Source organism: Rutidosis leptorrhynchoides, chromosome 1, assembly GCF_046630445.1.
Source record: "Rutidosis leptorrhynchoides isolate AG116_Rl617_1_P2 chromosome 1, CSIRO_AGI_Rlap_v1, whole genome shotgun sequence".
In the NCBI taxonomy this organism is placed as follows: Eukaryota; Viridiplantae; Streptophyta; class Magnoliopsida; order Asterales; family Asteraceae; genus Rutidosis; species Rutidosis leptorrhynchoides.
Genome location: NC_092333.1, coordinates 74654085 through 74677903, shown reverse-complemented (window position 1 = coordinate 74677903; position 23819 = coordinate 74654085). Strand labels below are relative to the sequence as shown.

The 23819-nt window shown below is 34.1% G+C and overlaps 2 protein-coding genes across 2 annotated transcripts; both read left to right on the top strand.

The window, feature by feature from the left end:
- The first annotated feature begins 10252 nt into the window (after positions 1-10252).
- LOC139861705 (vesicle transport protein GOT1-like) lies at positions 10253-13312 on the top strand. Its single transcript, XM_071850192.1, has 7 exons — positions 10253-10345; positions 10603-10673; positions 11674-11765; positions 11888-11968; positions 12076-12173; positions 12264-12345; positions 12958-13312. Exons 2-7 carry the CDS (start codon positions 10643-10645, stop codon positions 12994-12996), a joined length of 423 nt encoding a protein of 140 aa, XP_071706293.1. The 5' UTR covers positions 10253-10345; positions 10603-10642; the 3' UTR covers positions 12997-13312.
- An 826-nt stretch (positions 13313-14138) lies between these two features.
- LOC139885574 (putative cytochrome c oxidase subunit 6b-like) lies at positions 14139-15770 on the top strand. Its single transcript, XM_071869333.1, has 4 exons — positions 14139-14288; positions 14396-14457; positions 15528-15606; positions 15717-15770. Exons 1-4 carry the CDS (start codon positions 14139-14141, stop codon positions 15768-15770), a joined length of 345 nt encoding a protein of 114 aa, XP_071725434.1.
- The last annotated feature ends 8049 nt before the right edge of the window (positions 15771-23819 follow it).

Below are 23819 nucleotides of genomic sequence, written 5' to 3'. Positions count from 1 at the left end.
ACGTATAATTACTCCACTCACCTTAGAGTCTTCGTGAAAGATAACCGAACTTGCAACGTCAATGTAACGTACCTATTACATTTTAGCACATAATCAATTCACAACTCAAGTCGGTCAAGCAACTCACTTAACAATCTAGAGTCTTTTGACCCTAAGTGCAATCCCGACCCCTTTTGCACCTTTAACCCTAATAATGGGTTAACTTCACCAAAAACCCTAACTTTAGCCAAATAAGGTCTTAACACACTTTTAACCACAAAGTTAACTCGTTTTCATACATGCAAGACAACCTAGGTCATCAAAGACCCATTTGACCCATTTCAAGGTCAACACACCCATTTGGGTCACCCACAACCCAAATGACACCCACTAACATTAACTATTAGTGTACTAGTGATTTGCTAGGCCTTTAAGACCCATTTACCCTTTCAAAACCCTAGGTTAGCCACCATTTGGGTCTTCATGACCCAAACTTACCCAAAAACCCCAAATTACTCACAAATGGGTTTTATGTGCAATACTAACCCAAACCCTAACCCTTAAACACATTAAACTTAGGTAATCAAGTTTAGGGCTTACCACAACAATCAAAACGAAGCTAATGAGGAGATGAACAACTTTAATGCTCGAGCTAAAACCCGAAACAAGCTTCTTCTTCTCCGATTTGAGCTTTCTCACACTTGAATCACACTCTCTCACTAGGATTTAAGTGGATGAAGTTTGGTGGTTAGGAATGGAGTAATGAGGCTCAACCAAACTGATCTAGGGCCTTTAATTCGTCCACCAAGTGAAATTACCAATTTACCCATCTAAAATATTTAAAAACCCAAATCTGGCTCGACAGATAATCTGGACGGCGTCCAGATTTCTGGACGGCGTCCAGGCCTTCACAATGGGACGGCGTCCCAGATTTTTGGACGGCGTCCAAACCAAAAGAACACAGGATTTTACAACTCTCCCCCACTTGAACCGGATTGCGACCTCGCAATCCACGCCGCATGACAAGAGGGAAGATAAACTAACACGAACTCTTCGGGCTCCCATGTGAACTCGGAACCTTTACTTCGCCGCCATTGAACCTTGAAAGTTCTCACCTCTTTATTCCTCAACATTTTCACCTTCTCGTCAAGGATAGCAATCGGCTCCTCAACATACTCTAACTTATTATTTAGCTCAATCTCGTCTAACGACACCCACGAAGAATCATCCGCAAGACACTTACGGAGATGGGAAACATGAAATGTATTATGGATCCCCGCAAGTTCTTCGGGTAATTCCAATCGATATGCAACTTCACCAACACGAGCTGAAACCTTGAACGGCCCAATAAACCGAGGAGCTAACTTTCCCCGTTTTCGAAATCGAATAATACCCTTCCATGGCGAAACCTTAAGCATCACCATATCGCCTTCTTGGAACTCAATCAATCGCCTACGTCTATCGGCATACGACTTTTGCCTATCTTGAGCCTTCTTCAAATGTTCCCGAATCAAATCGATCTTGCTATTGGTCTCTAAAACCAAATCGGTACTCCCGATCTCTCTTTGACCCACTTCTCCCCAACAAACGGGAGTTCGACACCTACGCCCATAAAGCATTTCGTAAGGTGGCATCCTGATACTAGTATGATAACTATTATTGTACGAGAATTCCACCAAAGGCAAATGCTCATCCCAACTACCACCAAAGTCAATGATGCACGCACGTAACATATCTTCCAAAGTTTGATTCGTACGTTCGGTTTGACCGTCCGTTTGAGGATGATACGCCGTGCTCAACTTCAATTGCGTACCCATATCTTCATGAAACTTTTCCCAAAACCAAGATGTAAAACGGGTATCTCGAACCGAAATAATAGATATAGGAACCCCATGTCGCGAGACCACTTCCTTGATAAACAACTTAGCCAAGGTCTCCGACGATATCGCTTCTTTAATGGGAAGAAAAAAAGCGCTCTTTGTCAATCGGTCAACTATAACCCAAATCGAATCGAATTGGGTTCTCGCCGTTTCAGGTAACTTTGTAATGAAATCCATGGTAATGTGCTCCCATTTCCATTTCGGGATTTCTAACGGTTGCAATTTACCATACGGCTTTTGGTGTTCGGCTTTTACTTGCAAACACGTGATGCATTGCTCAACATACTTCACAACATTACGCTTCATGCCCGGCCACCAATAATCTTTCTTCAAGTCAAGATACATTTTCGTCACGCCCGGATGAATGGAATATTTTGACTTATGTGCTTCATCAAGTAGCACTCGTCGGTAATCACCCATCTTAGGCACCCACACCCTTCCTTGAAAAGACAACAAACCACGCGGACCCATAGTAATAAACTCCGATTGGCCCACGATTCGCTCCGTATGCTTGTTGTGAACATAAGCCTCTATTTGAATCTCACCAAGCTTTTCAAGAAAATCGTTGGTAATAATCAAACGTAACGACCCCACTTTTATCGCCGGATGTTGACTCTTTCGACTCAACGCATCCGCGACCACATTTGCCTTACCCGGATGATAAAGTATTTCACAATCGTAGTCTTTCACCACATCCATCCACCTACGTTGGCGATAATTCAAATCTCGTTGATTAAAGAGATGTTTCAAACTCTTATGATCCGAATAAATCGTACACTTGACACCATACAAGTAATGGCGCCAAATTTTCAACGCATGCACTACCACCGCCAACTCAAGATCATGGGTCGGATACCTCGTTTCATGTTCCTTTAATTATCGAGAGGCATAAGCGATGACTTTACCTCTTTGCATTAGAACACACCCGAGACCATTTAAGGAAGCATCACAATAAACCACCATGTCTTCAACACCTTCCGGTAACACTAACACCGGAGCTTGACACAACTTCTCTTTTAACAATTGAAAAGAAATTTCTTGCTCGTTCTCCCAACCAAACCTCGCATTCTTCCTTGTCAATTTCATCAACGAAGAAGCGATCTTAGAAAAATCTTGGATAAACCGACGATAATAACCGGCCAATCCGAGAAAACTTCGGATTTCCGTAGGCGTAGTCGGTCGTCCCCAACTCTTCACCGTCTCGATCTTCCCCGGATCTACTTGAATACCGTTTTCGTTCACAATATGACCAAGGAATTGAACTTCCCTTAGCCAAAATTCACATTTGGAGAACTTTGCATACAACTTCTCCTTTCGTAGCGTCTTCAATACTTCACGCAAATGATTTTCATGTTCGTTCATACTTTTCGAGTAGACTAGTATGTCGTCAATGAACACTATTACCGACTTGTCCAACATAGGTTGGCACACTCGGTTCATAAGATCCATGAATGCCGCCGGTGCATTCGTAAGACCAAAGGGCATAACTACAAACTCATAATGCCCTTAACGCGTTCAAAAAGCCGTTTTCTCTATGTCTTCCTCACGGACCCGCATTTGGTGATAGCCGGACCGTAGGTCGATCTTAGAGAAATACGTTGCACCTTGAAGTTGATCAAATAAATCGTCAATCCTAGGTAATGGATAACGATTCTTGATCGTCACTTTATTCAACTCACGGTAATCAATGCACATACGCATACTACCATCTTTCTTCTTCACAAATAACACCGGAGCGCCCCATGGCGAAGCACTCGGTCGAATAAAACCCTTCTCGAGCAACTCTTGGGTTTGATTTAACAACTCTTGCATTTCCATTGGTGCTAAATGATAAGGAGTTTTAGCAATGGGAGTAGCTCCCGGAACCAACTCAATACGAAACTCAACTTGTCTTTCCGCCGGAACACCCGGTAATTCGTCCGGAAAAACGTCTTCGAATTCACTAACAACCGGAATTTCACGAATAGGTGGTGGCTCATTGCGAGTATCAAAAACATGAGCAAGGAAAGCCATGCCACCGGTAACAACAAAACGACGTGCCCGTGCAAAAGTGCATATCGGCACCGGTCTCCTTCGCTTATCACCATGAATAATTAACTCTCCCCCAGTTAGGGTCTTCACACGAATAAACTTATCATGGCATGCAATATCGGCTCTATAACAATCGAGCCAATCCATACCAACGACAATATCAAAGTCGCCCAAGGTCATTGGAATAAGATCAATTTTAAAGGTTTCGGCACCAAAAACAACATCACAATTTTCACACACATCAACCACTAGCACCGTCTTTCCGTCCGCTATTTCGACTTCTATCGGACGACTTAACTTAGCTAACGGTCTATTAAGTTTAGGCACAAATTTAGGAGACACAAACGACAAATTTGCACCGCTATCGAAAAGAATCCTTGCCGGATTAGAATTAACCATGTAAGTACCTGAGACAACTTCGTGCGATTGTTTGGCTTCATCATTGGTCATCAAATAGTTGCGACCCCTAGCCGTGACCGCCGCTTTCTCTAACCGTTTAACATTATCATTATTCAAATCGGGACATTCCGGCCTCTTATGCCCCTCTTTGCCACAATTAAAGCAAGTGATTTTGGTCGACGCCTTGGTGCAATCACGGGCCATGTGTCCTTTTTGATTACAATTATAACACGTGGGCCCGAAACCCCCGGAAGCACCCTTCTTCACACTATTAAAGCTTTCGGAGCCTTTCTTGGACTTCTTATTTGAAAAGTTCGAATGACTTGAACCCTCAAACTTCCTCTTTGAAAAAGTAAAATCGCTCTTTCTTGGCACCTCCGGCTCAAAACCCCGAGCAAATTCAAATAACTCGTCAAAAGACTTAGCCATACCCCGACTAATCTTACCCTTGTACTCATCATTTAAAGTGCGGTAGAAATCCTTCATTAGCTTATGATCATCACCAACATACTCCGGGCAAAAACGAGTCTTTGCCAAGAAGGTAGACTTAAGAGTAACTAAGTCCATTGAACCTTGTTGCAAATGGTGCAACTCGTCCCGGATTCTATCGAGATCGGAAGAAGTTCGGTATTCCTTGAAAAACTCCTTCTTAAATTCTTCCCACGTCAAGCCCATACATTGTTCCTCACCATACAAGTTGATTTTATCATCCCACCATAACTTAGCCTCTTCTCGTAGCATGCTAGAGCCATACCTCGCCTTCTTCTCGGGAGGACATTCCGAGGTACGGAAAGCTCCCTCAATATCGGAGATCCAACATGTACTTTTTAAAGGATCCCGCACCCCATTAAACATCGGGGGTTGAGCATCCTTGAAATTCTTGTAGTGGAAGTCTCGCCTTCCTTCACCTCCTTCACCACGAGGATATATGTTTCTAGCGTCAAGGGCCTCTTCGATAGTGGCCTTCATTCGTTCATTTATCAAATCTGTCACCTACCCATCGACCGAATCTTGAAAGACCCTTCGGACGTCCGTAAGAAAATCCGCTTTTAACTTTTTAAAGACGGCCTCAACCTTGGCCGAAAACTCGGCGTCCTCGCTTGTACTTCCGTTATCATGATCGGGACCGTTTCTCGTCTTCATTCTATAAAACGAAATAGGTTAAACCACAAAAACGAAAGGACAAATTACATATGTATATACATATATGTCACACTACTCCATCTCGCTCAACAATCGTCGTACATTGCTTGTTTAACACGATTTGCACCCGTAACAACGGTAGCTACTCGTTGTTACGCGAGCACGTCGCATTCACTTGCTAGTACAATGTCTGTCTTGCTTGATGATTGCTAAACACAACACAAAACAATTAGCACAAGGTTAATTCTCATAAACCAAAGCACTAACAATTCCCGATTAGACCCAAAGTCCTACAAGTCCCGCATAAGGCGCTCACACAATAAAGTCTAAGTCTAGGCACCTATCTCAAGTCGCCTAAATCCCTTAGACCAGGCTCTGATACCACTTGTAACAACCCGACTTCATAAACTCAAAACGCGTACCCAAAAAAAAAAAAAAATTTAAGGCAGTGCATCTGGACGGTGTCCAGAATCCTGGACGGCGTCCAGCTCAGAAGGGTGGGACGGCGTCCAGAGTTTTGGGACGGCGTCCAGCTCAAACAACTGGGACGGCGTCCAAGCAATTGGGACGGCATCCCAATGGTCTTCCAGCTACTGATCACGGGTCCAACTCACACGAGCGGAAAACCCGCTTCCCGACACTTTCAAACGAAAACCTTTTTACCACAAGTCAATATAAATGAAACTAAGAGATTTTCATCATCAAATCAAGTTTTACATCAACAGGTCCACATCGCCCATTTTACGAGTTTCGTTCTAAAATAAAAGTTTCGACCAAATATAAGTTTAAGTTCCAAACGACACTAGAGCATGGTGTTTGGGGTTAAACTACCCAATCTCGGTCGAACTCCAAAAGCTAATACCCAAAAGCATCCCCTAACAAAACAAGCGGGAGATCACTAATCCAATTGAACGCTCTTACCCTTGTCAATGCCCGAGCCTATAAAAAAAGTAAACAACGAGAGGGTAAGCAAAGCTTAGTGAATACAATAATTATACACACATATATATAACCCATCTATTTGTAATCACAGTTACTGAATACCTTGTACGAACTTGAAACTCAAATTAGCATAACATCATACCCGAAATACTTAACAAGTCGCACATTATCACAAAACCGCATTAGCATATACTCAACACAATATATTTAAACAATATGCCAAACAATCAACAATCTCAATATGGTTAACCATAACGCTATGGTGCTACCGGCTCGTGGTTCACACCATACGCAATTGAGTCATACTCTTTTATAGTGCTACCGGCTCGTGGTTCACACTCGATGCTACCGGCTCGTGGTTCACATCTTAGTTTATAGTGCTACCGGCTCGTGGTTCACACTCGATGTTACCGGCTCGTGGTTCACATCTTAGTTTATAGTGCTACCGGCTCGTGGTTCACACTCGATCACACACATGTTATGGCACTACCGGCTCGATGGTTCATACCATAACACCCACAAATAAATACGTCATATACACATACGTATAATTACTCCACTCACCTTAGAGTCTTCGTGAAAGATAACCGAACTTGCAACGTCAATGTAACGTACCTATTACATTTTAGCACATAATCAATTCACAACTCAAGTTGGTCAAGCAACTCACTTAACAATCTAGAGTCTTTTGACCCTAAGTGCAATCCCGACCCCTTTTGCACCTTTAACCCTAATAATGGGTTAACTTCACCAAAAACCCTAACTTTAGCCAAATAAGGTCTTAACACACTTTTAACCACAAAGTTAACTCGTTTTCATACATGCAAGACAACCTAGGTCATCAAAGACCCATTTGACCCATTTCAAGGTCAACACACCCATTTGGGTCACCCACAACCCAAATGACACCCACTAACATTAACTATTAGTGTACTAGTGATTTGCTAGGCCTTTAAGACCCATTTACCCTTTCAAAACCCTAGGTTAGCCACCATTTGGGTCTTCATGACCCAAACTTACCCAAAAACCCCAAATTACTCACAAAAGGGTTTTATGTGCAATACTAACCCAAACCCTAACCCTTAAACACATTAAACTTAGGTAATCAAGTTTAGGGCTTACCAAAATAATCAAAACGAAGCTAACGAGGAGATGAACAACTTTAATGCTCGAGCTAAAACCCGAAACAAGCTTCTTCTTCTCCGATTTGAGCTTTCTCACACTTGAATCACACTCTCTCACTAGGATTTAAGTGGATGAAGTTTGGTGGTTAGGAATGGAGTAATGAGGCTCAACCAAACTGATCTAGGGCCTTTAATTCGTCCACCAAGTGAAATTACCAATTTACCCATCTAAAATATTTAAAAACCCAAATCTGGCTCGACAGATAATCTGGACGGCGTCCAGATTTCTGGACGGCGTCCAGGCCTTCACAATGGGACGGCGTCCCAGATTTTTGGACGGCGTCCAAACCAAAAGAACACAGGATCTTACACTCCGTGACTCGCGGAGTTTGAAGAAGAAAAGTGCCGCGACTCGCGGAGCCCCAAAAGTTGAAACTGCCTATAAAAGCCAGCGAATTCGACGAGTTTTATATATCCATATATCAATCTCTCTCTATATACGTATATATATATATATATATATATATATATATATATATATATATATATATATATATATATATATATATATATATATATATATATATATTTATATTTTAATTTTAATTTTAATTTTAAATCCTAATAATAAGGGTATGTTAGCGAATGTTGTAAGGGTGTAAGTCGAAATTCTGTCCGTGTAACGCTACGCTATTTTTAAGCATTGTAAGTTATGTTCAACCTTTTTAATTTAATGTCTCGTAGCTAAGTTATTATTATGCTTATTTAAAACAAAGTAATCATGATGTTGGGCTAAATATTAAAATTGGGTAATTGGGCTTTGTACCATAATTGGGGTTTGGACAAAAGAACGACACTTGTGATAATTAGACTATGGGCTATTAATGGGCTTTATATTTGTTTAACTAAATGATAGTTTGTTAATTTTAATATAAAGATTTACAATTGGACGTCCCTATAAATATCCATATACACTCGATCGGACACGATGGGCGGGGTATTTATATGTACGAATAATCGTTCATTTAACCGGACACGGGAATGGATTAATAGTCACTAGAATTATTAAAACGGGGGTGAAATTATGTACAAGGACACTTGACATAATTGATAACAAAGTATTAAAACCTTGGGTTACACGCAGTCGATATCCTGGTGTAATTAATAAACAAAGTATTAAAATCTTGTTACAGTTTAAGTCCCCAATTAGTTGGAATATTTGACTTCGGGTATAAGGATAATTTGACGAGGATACTCGCACTTTATATTTATGACTGATGGACTGTTATGGACAAAAACCAGACGGACATATTAAATAATCCAGGACAAAGGACAATTAACCCATGGGCATAAAACTAAAATCAACACGTCAAACATCATGATTACGGAAGTTTAAATAAGCATAATTATTTTATTTCATATTTAATTTTCTTTATTTTATATTTAATTGCACTTCTAATTATCGCACTTTTATTTATTGTCATTGTATTTAATTGCACTTTTAATTATCATACTTTTTAATTATCGCAATTTTATTTTATCGCACTTTTATTTATCGCAATTTCATTATCGTTATTTATTTTACGCTTTAAATTAAGTCTTTTATTTATTTAATATTTTACATTAGGTTTTAACTGCGACTAAAGTTTTAAAATCGACAAATCGGTCATTAAACGGTAAAAACCCCCCTTTATAATAATAATAATATTACTTATATATATTTGTATTTTTATAAAATAAAACTAATATAGCGTTAAGCTTTGTTTAAAGATTTTCCCTGTGGAACGAACCGGACTTACTAAAAACTACACTACTGTACGATTAGGTACACTGCCTATAAGTGTTGTAGCAAGGTTTAAGTATATCCATTCTATAAATAAATAAATATCTTGTGTAAAATTGTATCGTATTTAATAGTATTTTCTTGTAAAATTTAATAGTATTTTATACCCCTTAGCTTTAACATCATGTGTAAACGGTATATTTTAGATTATCATTATTTGATAATCTACGTAATGCTTTTTAAACCTTTATAGATAAAATAAAGGTTATGGTTGTTTTAAAAATGAATGCAGTCTTTGAAAAAATGTCTCATATAGAGGTCAAACCCTCGCGACGAAATCAATTAATATGGAATGTTTATAATCAATATGAACGAGACGTATCACGAGATCTCCCCGAGATCTCGTTTTTAGAAGGCAACTGAGACGAGATGTTCATCTCCTGAGATTTCTCGGTCAACGGGGTCAAACTTAGTCAAATGCACGATTTCTCAAATTTTCTTGTTAATTTGTAAGATTTTCTTGTAAAATTCGTAATTTCTAAGATTTTCTCGCTCATTTCTCGAATATTTTTGTAAAATATCGTAAAAACGTATATAAATATACATATATTTATGTTTTTATGTACTTCGTATATTTTTATTAAAAAACTATAAAGTCACCGTAAGTCAACGTTCGAGATCTCCTCGAGATTATTCCGAGATCTCCCTAAAAAAGTCCAAACGTCTCTCCAAGATCCGAATTATCCAACCTTGACTATCAGTATAATTTACTCTTATTTTTTAATCTTGTTGATTATGTTATGTACTTATGAAAATCGGACCGATGAATCAACTTTGTAGCTGCAATAAAAGATATGAAACTTAAGGATTCAATATGACCATCTCTCAAAAGTATATGGACCAAAACGACTATTAACTTAAACATCATAAACAAAACGTGATGCAAACTTAATTTCTTCCCCAATTTACACACAGTCATTACACACACTAATCCGCCATAGCCATACCTCTCTTCTTTGCTCGAGGCTTCGAGCTACCGTTTCGCTCTACGTTATCTATAATAGGTAGTATATCATTTCTGATTCTTATATTTATATACGAATTCAGTTTGAATAGCCTTTGATTGCATACGTGTTCGGTAGTTTGACTGTCAAATTATTCATCAAATCGGAATGCTTTCAACTCATATGCTTAGTAAATCATTATTTAATTCAATTTTGATAACGCTGAAGGTTTCTGATTTTAATAAGTCTGAAATTTGGCTATTAAAACCCTAACTTCTTCAATTTCGCTGATATAAGGTGTTTTATTTGTGATTCAGTTATTGAGGATCATCGGAAGTTGGAGACTGTGAAATCATTATGGCTGGCCTAGAGATGAACGACTGGAAAAGTAATTTTTCCACCGTTTAGTTTTATAAATTTTTGTCTGATTTATGATCATATATACTGTATCTCTGTGGTGTACTCTATGTTACTTTAGTTAATAATATGCATTGTGTATTAATAATGCTTAAGTTTGAGTCGACTTGGACTTGCGAAATGTTGTGACATATTGATATATGGTCTTGTAGTATATGATATTAGGTTTGATGCATTTGATAACAAACGTATCCGTATAAATATTTTTGAAGTAGTGAAGATTGATGTTTTCAATTAATTAATAAGTATGTTATGAGCCGAAGCTGGTATTGGCTACTTGATATTTGGTACTTAAGATGCACAATGTATCGTTTACCCTGAGATATGGTGAAGTGATTAGTTGAGCTATTGAAACTAAAGGGTAGGTTTTACTTGGAAACTAGTGTGTTAAAAGGATGCAGTCTCACTTGAACCTGCATTTTTTAAATGATAAGGTTGTCCATTGTATTCCTCTATCTTTTGGAGAGGCGGATAAGATTAGCTTTTGCTCTCTTTGTCCATATATCCAGTGTCAGGGGGCATATTAACATGTCTCATATATGTTATAAGAATAACATTGGCTGATCCTGACTCCATTTTTAAGAAATGTTGTTTGGATTAACAAGTTTGGTGGTGTCATGAGATATTGATGTTGGTTATAGAAATTGGAGGAAGACAAGATGATACTCCGTAACATGGAAAGTAAAACTAAGTAAGCAGTGTCATTGATAATGATGAAATTCGGGATTTAACTATTTGTTTTAACACATACTACATATTACTTATCTAGATTTAGTTTAACTGTACATTTCATTTGTATGTGTTTTACACTTTTACATCTGAGACTCTCATCCCTTGGGTGACTGCAAAGCCATATTCATATACTTTGAGCAATCCTGTGTTATTTTTTTGGAGTTGAGACACATAGTTTTGATACTGATACTTTTATTGCTCTTATTTTATTGAATGATTTTTCTTGTGCAATACAACAGAGATTGGACTTGGATTAACTGGATTTGGCGTCTTTTTCTCATTTTTGGGAATCATTTTCTTCTTCGACAAGGGACTACTTGCTATTGGAAATGTTAGTGTTTTTCAGTTCATTTTAGATGGAATCTCTTTCCTCTGTGTACATACTGTTGCTTGTTCTTGAGTTTGAGTTGACAACTTCTAACATAAAAGTCATCTTGTGGGGTACTGAACCAGATCCTATTCATCTCAGGGGTGATAATTACCATTGGAATCAAATCCTCCATGCAGTTCTTCACGAAACGTAATAACCTAAAGGTATTTAGTGCATGTTTTCCCTCTGCCATCACCCTTTTCTTATACGTGTGCATTTATATTTTTTTGCATTTCCAGTTCTAATAGCTTATGCTTGTTTGCTTACACAGGGCACAATTTCTTTTGGTGTTGGTTTCTTCTTTGTTATCATTGGGTGGCCTGTAATAGGAATGGGCTTAGAAACTTATGGTTTCATTATACTATTCAGGTTTGCTTGATATGAACTTTTTGAGTTGAATACTTTTTACTGCTCACGGGATTTGCTATTAGTTACTTATCACGTGCTTTATGTATGTAGTGGCTTTTGGCCAACGCTGGCAGTTTTTGTGCAGAAGATACCAGTTATCGGCTGGGTGTTTCAACAACCTTATATCAGATCTGTATGTTTGTTTCTGCCCTTACCATGATCTCAAGTGTCTTCTATTATATAATATCATAATCGTATGTCACAACTTACTAGTTATTTAGTAAACGCTGAAAAGGTTAGATAAAAGTGTGTCGGCTTTAAAGCAACCAACACCCCAATATTACCTGCTTTAATTAGTTACCCAAACAGACTGACTACTCCATTTGCCACCTCTAGTAGTTTTAGATAAGGTTCTTGTTGGTGTAGTTTACAATGGTTCTGACACCTAATTATTCATCTCTGGAATACTAAACACACTATTCAAACTACTAATTTACCAATAGTTTAAATAACGTTCACACGTATTCTTTTTGTAAAAAACAAAACACATGTCTCCTAGTTTTTCAGTTAATGCTGTAAAACCTAGTACACACTCGAACTGTCTAAAAGGTTTAAATCCTGGTAGTATATATTATCGAAGTAACCAGCTTGTCTTTTTGATCTATATGTTTAACATTTTTTACTCACATTTTAATTTGTTAGACAATTCAACGTTTCTTACTCTACAATCAATAATGCACCTTTTTTCTATAAGTTAAACGTTTATATCCGTTTAGGTTTACATTTGAAATATTTGTCTTCACAGTTCTTTGACCGTTACCGTGGAAAAAGGGTGCCTGTGTAAGTTGAAGCGTTACCAGACTAATGGAGTTGCAACATACAATCATACCTGTAAGAGCGTGTCCAACTATGAAGTTTACCCAGTTAATGCACGTATCTAGAGTAACTGTACTTTTACTTCGTTAACTTTGCTGTTAAAATAGAAAATCATTTTGTTGTTTTGCTAAAAGAATGTTGCCACTTTGGTTGTGTATAGTATCTGACGACCTTCAGATTTGATTCAGTTCATTGGTAGTTTGTTTTAGCTACTTTCCTTTAGTTTTGTACTTTTGTGCATGAACTTTGAATACTGTATAATCTAGCCTATGATCCAGAATGTGTATGAATGCATTTGTTGTAGTTGATTCCGTTGTTCAAACTTCAAACAAAAAATCACAACCTTTTTACTAACATACCCTTTAATGATGTTCTACACAAGTTTTGTGTTAGAAGTTATTTGAGGGTATTTTGGAAAGATGGCATCAAAATGTTGTCGATCTATTAAAAATGAATGTGAAAATATCTTTAACTAAAGTAGCTTCACTGGTTACTCTCGTACCGCTAGAGTCATGTTTATGTGAAAAATGTTTTAGATTATTTGATTCGCAAAATGTTTTAGATCGGTAAGACACTTCACTCTATTTGCTATGAAAACTCATCAAAGTTACCTATAAAAGTCGAATGCATGTGAAATAACTCTATCGAATATCGTAGTGTGACGGAAACGAAACTAATCTCATCATGACAAGGGGTGCAAATTTTTGACGAGAATGAGATTTGAACTAGCGTTCAGATTTGTTGTAAAGGGCTTTCATATTGCGGGCTCCAGCTTCTAAATTAACATGTGCTATTCGGGCCGAAATAAGTTGGTATATTCGAATTCGAAGATATTTTAATCTTCGGTTTATTTTAGAAAAAAGAAAAGGTTTTGAGAAAAAGTGTGAAACCGTACACTATGTAAGTCAAACACCAGTGTGTGTAATTGACACCTAGCCTACATTAATTTCACGTGTCTATCACCAGATAACACCGCCTCTTCCCAAATTTTATCATACATTACGTCTACAGCTTTCTAGCATTGAAGCCTTGTTCTCAAAGTCATTAATTATCACGTACACAATCTTAAAACAACACGCACTCAATACACACTAAAACGCACACCTAAACATGGCTGCAATCGTCGACCCACACGACAAGATGCGGTCAAGAGATGTTAACAAAGTAGCTAAAGGCCAACAGGCTCCTCGCCCGGCTCATGAACCTGGCACGGTTTCGGCCCCACCACCACCATCCTCAACCAAAACCCCAGAAGAAAAGGTCCGATCTCGCCTCATTTACTTTTTACGTTGATATATTTCTACCACAACTAACAACACTCAATATTTAATAATGGGATAATATTTACATGACACATTTTAATGCAGGCTAATGAAAAGGAAGTCGAGAGGTCACGTCATTGCTACTTAAGCTACCTTGAATACCTTAAGTAAGTATATACTTCATGTTTTTGACAAATAATGTTACTCGTATGTGGTGTCACAACTAAAACACATAAAAATTACATAATTAGTTCTATGATTGAATCGGTTGATGGTATGGTTTTTGTTTCGTGTCTTATAATGTGTACGTTTTGAGGTTGTTTTGATAAGCCATCTGTTTAGGTCATTGATGCCTTATTTTGTTTGTCATTTGGTATTGGCTTTGCCTTTTAGGTTTGTGTGAGGTTCGTGTTTTGATCGTGTATTAGGTTTGCTTTTTAGCCTAGTTTCTTTAGTTTAGTTGTCGTAGTGTGGTTGTGTTGTCTTTTGGGCGAGACATGGTTCAAGTCGGTTCTTGTGATTTGTTTCTTTGAATGGTTGTTTCACTTTTCGTGAAAGTCCCACTTTTATATAAGTTTATCACCCCGAAGCCTTGGCTTGAGTGGTATGGGTGGGATTCAACTTGGGGTATTGACAACTCATGTTCGATTCTCACTTCAAGCGGGAGTTTTCAACCTTTCATGGTATCGCCCGTGAATTGGATTTCCTCCTAACATGTGTGTGGGTGTCATATAATCGCGAGGGTGGTTAAGTCCCTCTCGAGGATGCCGATATCGCCATTCGAAAAAAATATAGTTTATCATTTTTTGCCAAAAAAATAAAAGAAATAATAATATTACACTACTCGGCCTAAATGACTGGTTTCGTGTGCCGTTATTTAAAGAGTGGTTCCGCTATTGGGCAAAACTATCAGCTTATTGTCCCGGGACTCCGAAGGGTAAAGAGGTGATCAAGTAGTAGTTTGTGTCGGTTTAGTTTTGTTTTTATTTTGATATGCCTTTTTACATTGGTTATAGGCACATTGTGACGGTTCTTGTTTTTTTCCTTTTTTTTTTTAAATTGTCTCGGGATCGGTTGGTTAAGGCTTGGATTTAGTTAACTTTTACAGTTAGGCTTGTTTACTGCCTCCGAGCTTTGTAGTGTCTCGTTTGTATCTTTTGTTAGCTTTTATGTTATCATTAAAAAAAAAAAAAAAAAAAAAAAAAAAAAAAGCTTATTCTAACCATATCCTTTTTAGGTGCATAAAACAAAAAGGGGAAGCTTCTGAATGCAAAAAGTTTGAAGACGATTACAAGTCAAACTGTCCCCCTAAATGGGTAAATATATCATGATGATCATATTCTATGCATTTATGTTACATATGAAAATTTTATTTAATCATTCACTATATAGAATAGAATGTATTGTGATGCCTTTTGTTTTGCAGATTGAGAAATGGAACGAGGAAAAGAAGCATGGGATCATTCATGATCATGTTTAAAAGTTAATTCGTGATCATCCATCCGGCATCAATGAACTAACTAATAACTATATGCCCCGTTTATATGGAAAAGTTGGATTCTGGATTTTTAATAAATGTTATGTGAAATTATACAGAGTATATATTAAAAAGGAAGTGATACGTACACCATCAGTTTTTAGCCGTACATCACTAAATAGGCATTATGATGTTGTACTGTACGACACTGTAAAACATAATTTGTGGTGTATGACTAAAAATTAGTGGTGTACGAATCATTACTCTTGAAATATGAAATTATGAAATTATAAAATTATAAATACAACAGACATCAATAACTTAATTTTTGTATATATTGAGATGTCGCCACAATTTTAATATGTATTAGTAATAGTAATATTAACTGAACTTCTCTTTGTTATATTAGCATCAACTTTTTTTTACTTATCTTTGAATTCCTTTCACTTAAAAACCGCTTTTCTTTCAATAAATAATATTCACAAATATACTTGCATAATATAATACATATAACTTATAAAATACAAAGTGCAAATTAAAAAAAAATTAAAAAAATAATATAAAAAGAAGAAGAAGAAGAAGAAGAAGAAGAAAACATTAGGACCCACCTCTTAATGCCAAGGGTTTGGCTGGCTAGAGCTTGGTTTACCATTAGCGTGTCTATCTTGATGAAACTTTTGTCTGGCGCCAAATTGTTTAACTGATCCAGATAAGGATGTTGATGCATATTTGTATGGCCGTCGCTGGGCGAATAACATTTATTATTCCATTGTACACCTAGGATTGTATTGAACAAGTAAACTCTAGTCACATGAGCATATGTGACAAAACGTGATATATAAAGAGTTACTTGGTTCATTTGTCATTTGAGCACCTCCAAAGTAAGTGTGAACACTTGAAATAAACATTATTTTGAACAACCTTTGAAAGGACCCGTTCATATCGATTATAAACGATTCACAATAGTTGATTACATTGCGAGGTTCTGACCTCTATATGATACATTTTACAAACATTGCATTCGTTTTTTAAAGGACAAACTTTCATTACATCAAAAGTTGACAGACATGCATACCATTTCATAATATATCCAAACTATAAATGACTTAATAATAATCTTGTTGAACTCAACAACTCGAATGCAACGTCTTTTGAAATATGCCATGAATGACTCCAAGTAATATCTTTAAAATGAGCAAATGCACAACGGAAGATTTTTTTAATACTTGAGAATAAACATGCTTAAAAGTGTCAACCAAAAGGTTGGTGAGTTCATTAGTTTATCAATATCAATCATTTCCATCATTTTAATAGACCACAAGATTTCATTTATTCAATAATCATACACTCGCAAGTGTTTAAAAATCATTCGTATGTTGAACACCTGGTAACCGACTAACAAGGATGCATATAGAATATCCCCCGCATACGATCGCAATCGGTATGCTATATACCGGCCGTCGCAATCAGTATATATAAATCGAAGTACTAAAGCATTCCAAATTTCAGAATGGGGCTTGTCAAGGTCCATAGATCTATCTTTAGGATTCGCGTCAATTAGGGTGTCTGTTCCCTAATTCTTAGGCTACCAAGCTAAAGGGGTGATATTCGGTTCGATAATCCAACATAGAATATAGTTTCGATTACTTGGGTCTATTTCGTCAAACATTTATAAAAGCAGCGCATGTATTCTCAGTCCCAAAAATTTATATTTATTGCAAAAGCATTTAAAAAGGGAGCAAATAAAACTCACGATACAATATTTTGTAGTAAAAATATTCATATGACTGAACCGAACAATGCAGGGTTGGCCTTGGATTCACGAACCTATATCATTTATATATGTATTAAAACATATTCTTGTATTCGAATAAATCTATACATTATTATTAGTGATGTAATTGTTATATTTATTAATTTATAAGTTTCATTATTTATTTATAAATTTTTATTTTTGTACATAATAATATTAATATAATTAAGTTGTGTATATTAAATATATTTTTATATATATAACCTTCAATTTTTATACTTATAATCTTAACCATGCCTTTTAAACTTTTATTTTCATAATTATAATTATTTTAATAATAATAATATAGATATTACTGATAATAATAAAAATGATAGTTTTTAAGGATTACAAAAAGATAATTTTAATAAAAATAATATTAATGATAATAACTTTTAGTAGTAACAATACTAATAATGAAAATTCGTATTAATAATATAAATGATAATATTTATAATAATAATAATAATAATAATAATAATAATAATACTAGCAATAATAATACAATAATAATAGTACTAATAATAATAATATTAGTAATGATAATGATAATACTAATAATTTTTGAGTGATAATACTAGTAATAATAATGATAATATCATAAGTTACATTAATAATAATAATAATAATAATCATATAGTTAATAATAATAACTAACATAATAATAGTAATTAATAATAATAATAATAATAATAATAATAATAATAATAATATCAATAATGAAAATGATAATAATAATAATAATAATAATAATAATAATAATAATAATTCTAATAATAATAATAATAACATTAATAATAATAATCAGAATAATAATAATAATAATAATAATAATAATAATAATAATAATAATAATAATAATAATAATAATAATAATAATAATAATAATAAAAGAAAAGAAAACTACCATAGAAACCCATTAAAAAAAATTGAACCAAGCATGGATCGAACCCGAGACCTCCTGAATACCCGAAACACACACAAACCATTCAGCTGCTACTTGCTTTTCTAATTTATTATATATCTTAAATTTATTTAAGTTGTCTTTCTGTTTCTTTCTTCTTCTTCATTTAATCGATAGATCAGATGTTTTAAAATATCAAAACAACAATACCAGCTTGAATTACGTTTTGGAATTGAAACGTAATCGACTTCGTGATAACTTGATCAACAGAAACATATGAGAGAGAAAAAATTAAGCAGCAACAGCCCAAAAATGTCACGATGAACTCAAAATTTAATTTCAAACCTTTAAACGTTTTGGATCACAATTACCACCTGAATTAGATAGTACGTCCCTCCTAGAAACTTTTTGAACAATCAATTTGACTTGAAACATCAAAACAATTTCAAATTTCTCTATGAACGAAATTGTTGACTTTTAAAATCAAAACTTTGACTCCAAAATTTGAATTCGTTAGGATGAATGGAAAGTTGGTATTTTGCAGGTAGTTTGAGTGAATGATTCCTAACAAGACTGCATTCAAGTATTTTGAAATTAAATTCGAAATTGAGCCAATGTATTTCGAGTTCAAGAACATAGTAGGAAGTTTCTTCTTCTTCTTTTCTGTTTAAATTTTAATTGAAAAACAGTTGTAAGGATAATTGTAGGTGATAATTGATAATGTAAGTCAATTTGTTTTATTTAACAACTGAATGTGATGGGATTAAATAAGAATTGAAAGTCGACAGGTTATTCATCAGGTACAGAAAAATAAAATAAAAAAATAAAACTTTGAATGAGATTGCTAACAGAAATTGTTGGTATTAGAGATTGAGATTCAATTTTGTAGACCAGAAACAAAATTTGGATAAAGATGATAGGAACGTGAAACTGATTTGATTCTGTGTATTTAATCTAAATTAATATTTATATTATTAATACAAAAATATTGCTTGTATAAGGTATCTGTATGTATGTATATATATATATATATATGATTTTATACAGATATATATATATATATATATATATATATATATATATATATATATATATATATATATATATATATATATATATATATATATATATATATATATATATATATGATTTTATATATCTGTATATATATCTGTATTTACATATTAATCTTATTAACTAATAAATGTAACTATAATAATAATACTCTTAATAATAATAATAAAAATTTATAATAATATACTAGTAATCATAATAATATTATTATTAATGAATATGATAATAATAACTATAAAATTTATAACAACAATATTACAACAACAACAACAAAACCCAATACCACATGAGTGGTGTATGGGGGAGGTGAGATGTAGACAATCTTTCCCCTATCCGAGAATAAAGACAAGTCATTTCTCCACCCAGAGTGAAACACTCTCAAAAGTAGAGAAAGTCATCCCTTTCTCTATTCGACGGATAAAGAGATTGCTTCCGAGAGGACCTCCGGCCTTTAAGTAGGAAAAAGTTATAAAAAATAAAAAAAATAATAAAATAAAAATAAGTAGACGCCATGAAAATGGTAGAATCAAATTTCCATGGGTTTTAAATCCTGCCTGGAATTTAATTTAGACTCTAAGAGTCAGTTAAATCGTCAATAAATCGACGATTGCTGTCGACTCAATAGAGCCTTATTTAAAAAAAAAAAAAAAAAATAACAACAATATTAATAATAATAATAATAATAATAATAATAATAATAATAATAATAATAATAATAATAATAATAATAATAATACTCATATTGTTAATAAAAATAATAATATTAGTAACTTTAACAATTTATATATAATAAATTCGTATCTATAAATTATACATTTTAAATAATATTATTAACACTTTTAATATTGAAAGTAATGACAATGTTAGTATAATAACTATATTTATACTTGTATTTTATATATGTATTATTACTTATGTAATATATACTATATTATAATAACTTTTATTGTATATTTATTATTTATACATTTTATATATATTACTTAATAATAATTATATATAGAAATTATATATATTTACATATAGCTTCATTTTTAATAACAACTTTTTATCTTGTGAATTATTTTACATAACTAACTTAATTGATTAAATTGTATTTTATTAATTCAAATTATTACATATACTTATATTTATATTTATATATATTTATTTACATAACTATTTACACACAATTGTTCGTGAATCGTCGGGAATAGTCAAAGGTCAGATGATTTCATGAAATAGTTCAAAAATTTTTGAGATTCAATTAAATAGACTTTGCTTATCATGTCGAAATCATATAAAGATTAAGTTTAAATTTGGTCGAAAATTTCCGGGTCGTCACAGTACCTACCCGTTAAAGAAATTTCATCCCGAAATTTGATTGGGATCGTCATAGCTGACAATAAGTATGTTTTCATGACAAATATGAGTTGATAAATAGATTTTTATCACCATTGAGTAATATAGACAAAACGATTCGATTTTGCGAAGAGTATGAGTGAAGTTATCGCAAAAGATTGAAATGAAGAAAATAAAGATTCGTCTTATCTTTTGACGTCATCACGGTTGATCTCCGAATTAAAGAAAATCTTCGTAATCTTTAAAAGATTTGATTCTTCGGTGATTAAGGGAATTAGGATCCTCTTTGATTAAATACGATAATCTGTCTCGATTGCTCTGTCTGATATTTCACTATAAATCCACCCCCTTCATTTTCCTATTTCCACAGCTCGCATCTTCTATTCTTTCTCCCTCACTTCATACTTTAAAACATTCGTCAATATGTTCCATCCAGTTCTGATTCTTGATATACTCCTAACTTTCATATCTGTCATTCTTCTTTTTCATCTACCACCGGAGGAATTTATTTACTTTTACTATTACCTTGGGGTTATAGTGTTTTTAATTCTCCCGTGTCTTTACGTTGCAATACGTATTGATATACACGGTTTGTAATTTACGTGTTGCCGTCGGGCTTTATATTATCCCTTGTATTTCAGAGTCCCTGCTTCTGTCTTTCTATAATCATTGATATCTATGGTTAATGCTCTCTCCTATTTGCTGTGATTTATACTCCTATTTCTATTTCAAAGCTTCATGCCTTTGTTTTCTCTTCTCGATTTGGAGTACAACAAGTAATGGTCCAGAATTCGTAGGTATGGAGTTTCGGATGAACAATACTAATGTTCTAAGAAAGAAATGGTAATAGCACGATCTATCTTGTTAAATTATCAGAAAATCACGGAAAAGACCGAATCATCAAGAAAAATATTTTCTTGATAATTTTAGAGGTTAAATAGAATGAAAGAGTTATGTAACATGGCACATGATGACGGTATGGTCTGTGAATCATCATATTTCATTAGAAACTCAGCATGACTTACTGTAATATAATCACGTTGATCAAGTGTCATTATATTATACTAACTCATGCTTCAGTTCCCAACACTACTTCAAAAACATTCATATTTTAAATTTGAATTTTTCAGAATTTAGAAACTAAAACAGTTTCTTTTATGATATAACACAAATAGCGTGAAGAAATGAATAATTTCAAATAATAATAGTTACGAAAATATCTTCAGAAATATCGAGGATATTTACAATGAAAGATACGATGATATCTTAGAATATCTAAGATCAGAGGATGGTGAAGAATATTGTCCACAAGGGTTTAGAATAAGGAGCAAGGTATTCGCTAAAGACTTCAGCAGACACTGAATCATTTGGATTCTTTGAAGGCAGATTTAATCTTTGTGATTTGTCCACAGCCTCCTTCATGCTTTGCTCAATCCGTTTTTCAGTACCAAATTTTTCTTTTGAGCTTTTCCAACCTACCATTCTTTATCATCAAACTTTTGACTGTTAATGTTGTCTACAGTCCTGGTTGTTTCATTAGCTTTTTCACAACTTCATAATACTGATTCGTAGGCTGGAGTGCTATTCAGACTTTTAGAATTATAATTCCAGGAGATAACGTTATATGTATATATATAATTGTTATCGTAGAAACGCTGTGATATTCGAGAATAATTATTGATACTTCGTGGCATTTGGTATGGCAATTATCGTTACAGGATGCAGGTGGGTACATGACAGGGTTTTATAGTGATTTTTCAGAGAGATTTAAGTCAAAGAGTAATGAAGTTGCTGGTAAGTTTACTGCTAATATGGTGGAATATAAAAGGTTCCCCAGTAACGATGACGAAGGGCAACGTATATATCAAGGTTATAATAAGGCTAATCTGACTGAGAATTCGAAGTCGACTTGCTGGAGCTGTGATAAAATTTGCTACTTTGAAAAGGGATTGCAAAGTTATTTTTGGTAATAAATGCCAAAGGATCTGACATAGATATGTGTTAAGCTGTTACTTTGGTTTCGAGAGTTTAGTGACGACCCGGAAGTTTTTGATTAATTTTAAACCAAACTCTCGATACGATTTAACACTTTTGACACGATAAGCTAAGTCTGTAATCCTGAGTCTCAAAATTTTTGAACTGTTTCATATATTCAATTGACCTTCGACCATTTCGACGATTCACGAATCACTTTTTGTAAATAGATATGTGTATATATATAAATAATAACTGTAAGTATAATTTGAAATATTGAATGTTGTTGTTATGAAATATGATATTATAATAATTATTATTTACAACATATCTATATATATAAATAAAGTATGAGAATATATATTTGGTGATTTCGAACATATTTAGTAAATGACGGTAACACTCAATCGCCATTCGATGGATATTACACAAGTTAGATTCAAACTTATATGAGTTTAAAATAAACGGTGATATGAAAATGAGTTATATAAACTATAGGCTTATTAAAAATATAATTAGGAACTATTTGTGTAATTTTAAAAAATTCTATATTTTACTTGGGGTTGGGAGTAAATAATTAATGTAATTTTTATTTAATAATTTATGATCGAATTTTATACCATAATGACCAAAATAAATAAATATAGTTAAATTAAAAATATGGGATTTTTCTGAACACTTTTATCCGCCAATGATTTATCACGTAGTACGATTTAGCACTCCGTGAGAACTGTCGGTAGGAAGTCACGGATGTTACTATGTCTTCACTACATGTTTTCTTTCAAAATTCATTGATTGAACGATTTTTATTATTATATTATATTATAATTATTATTATATTCTAAATCAGTTAAATGTCATTGAAAATTGAAATTATGAAAGTGTTTGTTCAAATTGCAATGTGTACTGTATATAATTGAATCAATTAAGTATTACTGTGTTTGTCTAATTCTTCCCACTTCCAACT

Coding starts and splice junctions, on each gene's coding strand:
- LOC139861705 (XM_071850192.1), top strand. CDS start 10,643: ATGGCTGGCCTAGAGATGAACGACTGGAAAA. Junction 10,674..11,673: donor AGAGATGAACGACTGGAAAA/GTAATTTTTCCA, acceptor GCAATACAACAG/AGATTGGACTTGGATTAACT. Junction 11,766..11,887: donor GACTACTTGCTATTGGAAAT/GTTAGTGTTTTT, acceptor GTACTGAACCAG/ATCCTATTCATCTCAGGGGT.
- LOC139885574 (XM_071869333.1), top strand. CDS start 14,139: ATGGCTGCAATCGTCGACCCACACGACAAGATGCGGTCAAGAGATGTT. Junction 14,289..14,395: donor CCAAAACCCCAGAAGAAAAG/GTCCGATCTCGC, acceptor ATTTTAATGCAG/GCTAATGAAAAGGAAGTCGA. Junction 14,458..15,527: donor AGCTACCTTGAATACCTTAA/GTAAGTATATAC, acceptor TATCCTTTTTAG/GTGCATAAAACAAAAAGGGG.